At 36.7% G+C, this 2,916-nt stretch overlaps 1 protein-coding gene across 1 annotated transcript in view; it reads left to right on the forward strand.

Moving 5' to 3' along the window:
* Positions 1–1,035: 1,035 nt before the first annotated feature.
* Positions 1,036–2,916, forward strand: part of LOC117107532 (Na(+)/H(+) exchanger beta-like) — a 16,959-nt gene continuing 15,078 nt past the window's right edge. The window contains exon 1 of the mRNA XM_033249230.1: positions 1,036–1,419. Coding sequence (XP_033105121.1) covers positions 1,104–1,419 — 316 coding nt within the window. The 5' untranslated portion in view covers positions 1,036–1,103. The remainder of the gene's footprint in view (positions 1,420–2,916) is intronic.

The following is a 2,916-nucleotide window of genomic DNA, read 5'->3' on the forward strand; positions in this document are numbered from 1 at the left end:
TGGTGGAGGAGTTGGAACCCACTTTCCCCCACAACAGTCACATGACTAGTGTGAAATGATAATAGATTAAAATTCTTAAAAACTCCGGAATTTCAAGGGAAAATAGCCCCTGGGCTTTAACAAATGTAAAGGAGCTCCTCCACCTCACTTTCACCTCAGAGAGAGTACGGTATAGACCCCGTCCCTCTCGGCAGAAATCCTGGATATGCCAATTATCCATACTACTGTATGGCTTAAGGTCCGACGGAAGACGAGAATATATAGGCTACGTTCAGACATGAGAGATACGCCAGGCGTATCTAACTCCGGGCGTACGTTAATCTGTGGCGTAACTAGCGAGATGTCCAGACTGGGCAATTAACAAAATGCTAGCGTAAGTATTCTCGTGAAATAAGTGTATTCGTAATCCCGCGTTATAATTCCAGTTTACATCTAGGCTTACTGTTATTGGTCAAATCTCGGCCGAGTTCAAATTCGTTGACGCATGACTGCCGTAACTAATCTGTGGCGTACGCTAATCTGGTACAAGTTCACACCACTCGATTAACGTTACGCTAGCGTAAGTCGCTGTGTCTGAACAAAATGAAGTTGTGCTATACATAATATTATGCGCTATACATACAAATGCACAACCATTGACCATTTGACAGGTCTGAAAATGCCACTTTCACACACACGTCCAATCACTTATCCGATACGTGGTATTAGAGAGAATCAGGTATTAGGTAATTAGTATTTATATCTTATAAAAAAAAAATTTTTTGTTCTGCCAACTGTCAAATCACAACCGTCAAAACATTATGTAATAGTATGTGGAATCCTACATTATTTTGTACAATGAGTTTAAAGTAAAATAGTATTGTTTATACGGAAAACCGTATGTATGTTTAATGTGATGTAGTATACCAATCTATTCAAAAAACATGTTCACAAATTTAAACAGTTTTTCTTTTCGCGCGGTATCCCGTAAATAATGAACGAGTCTAATGTTTCCGGATAAATTGGCCCACGGAATTTGTACAAGGAAGTAAAAGACAACAAAACGCTAATACCTGAAGAATACTTCACAACACACTTAGTGGCCACACTGGATCACGTTCGATATGTCACTGTTATCAGACAGACGATGTTTCATATTTGCCTGTGTTATTTTACTGACTCTGATATATTCTGTAGACCTAAATCATGCATTTCGACACGATCGTAGCAAATCGAAGATTTTACATCGCCAGTTACGGCAAGAGCACGTTGAAGAAACAACCGAAGAAGCAGGATTAGCGAATGACTCGAGCCATGAGGAGAATGATGAAGGAGAACATGAACAAACGAAAGTGCATATCATTTCTTTCGAATGGGAACGAGTAAAAGTTTTATATGTAGTTTGCTTGTGGATTATGGTCGCCAGTCTAGCAAAAATGGGTAGGTTATATTTATGGTTAGGTAATAATTTTTCCTTCTTTGTACCCAAAGGCAAACGATAGGCCTATATTTCCCTATCGGTGACACTTTGATTGTGACTTATTGGCTGAATGACTGTATATGCAACTAATCGATTGTACAATTGTACCAACTGAAAGAAAAAACATGTTGGTAATGCTTGATTTCTTCACTAAAATAGACGTCCATTGGAATAAGCTCATGACATATGTTGACATTAAGTAGGAAATATGAGTGCATAAGGCCATTTATTTACTGGTTAACCATAAACCTGGCTATTTATCTGTGTAGGCCTAAACTATAATGTATTTTATAATATGTTTTTGAAAAGGTGATACTATGCTGCATTTATAGAATTACATTAATAAATATTTATAATACATACCTAATACTTATTTTTTTAATGCAAATATCTATACTCGATTTATAATATGCACTCTATCGATAAGTCAATCTATAAAACATGGTTCCAGTGGTGGTGGTGTTTTGACAACAAGGGTTCCAATATTCCCGGCGTCGAGTCAATGTCTGGGACGAAAAGCCCAATGTCCCAGACAGGGGACTCACTCACCTCAGCCCGGGCCCATCATGGTTAGAGCAAATTTTATGAATATGCACCTCTAGATACCCGGAAACGGCAATATGCCTTTTCAAAGCAGTGTTTTCCGACGAATGGGAGAATAGATATGCTACTGAACAGGATTTCCCAGTCGGAAGATCCAGGGTTCTCGAACCGGTATTCAACCAGTAACCCTTGCTAACTCTGCCACTGCAAAATCAAATCTATCAATCAAAATTCAATCGATCAAACTGATCAATCAATCAACCAATTAATCAATTAAATAATCAATCAATCAGATTGATCGATCGACCAATAAACCAAATAATCAATCAATCTACGTCAGTCAACCAGTCAGACAATTGTTCAAATAGCAGAGTAACCGTTTAAACAGTTCGAAATTTAATTATTTTTCTTGTACAGTACCTACGTTCTGCCAATCAAAAAATTAAAAAAGTACTAGTATTATTATTTATCTACTTATTTATATTGTATAACTAGAGAAATATTTACCTTACTGGACGAATGTAAACAATACAAAGAAAAAATACAAATGAAAGACACGTAGAGAAAAAAAAAACCCAGTAAAAAGTTGAAAACAATGAGTAAAATTAATAATGAAAACAAAAACTAGATAGACCTACTTAAATGAATAGGCCTAAGGAAAATAGCTTCATTGTGTTGTGGTCAGGAAGGCAGTTACGAAGCGAAGGATATGACCATCAGAAAAGCAGCCATAGAAATAACACCTCAGTGAAAGGAAACAATTCAGGATGTTAATTGCTAAAACTCCTCTATAAACTGCATTTGGAAATTTGATAATCAACCAGTGGGAGGGACTCATGTCCTTCCCTGATTATCTGCAATTGAGCCCAAACACTGGTATACTATCTAAAGTGATATATATATATATATATATA

Source organism: Anneissia japonica, unplaced genomic scaffold, assembly GCF_011630105.1.
Source record: "Anneissia japonica isolate Jap-2015-1 unplaced genomic scaffold, ASM1163010v1 scaffold287722_len911783_cov160, whole genome shotgun sequence".
Taxonomy (NCBI): Eukaryota; Metazoa; Echinodermata; class Crinoidea; order Comatulida; family Comatulidae; genus Anneissia; species Anneissia japonica.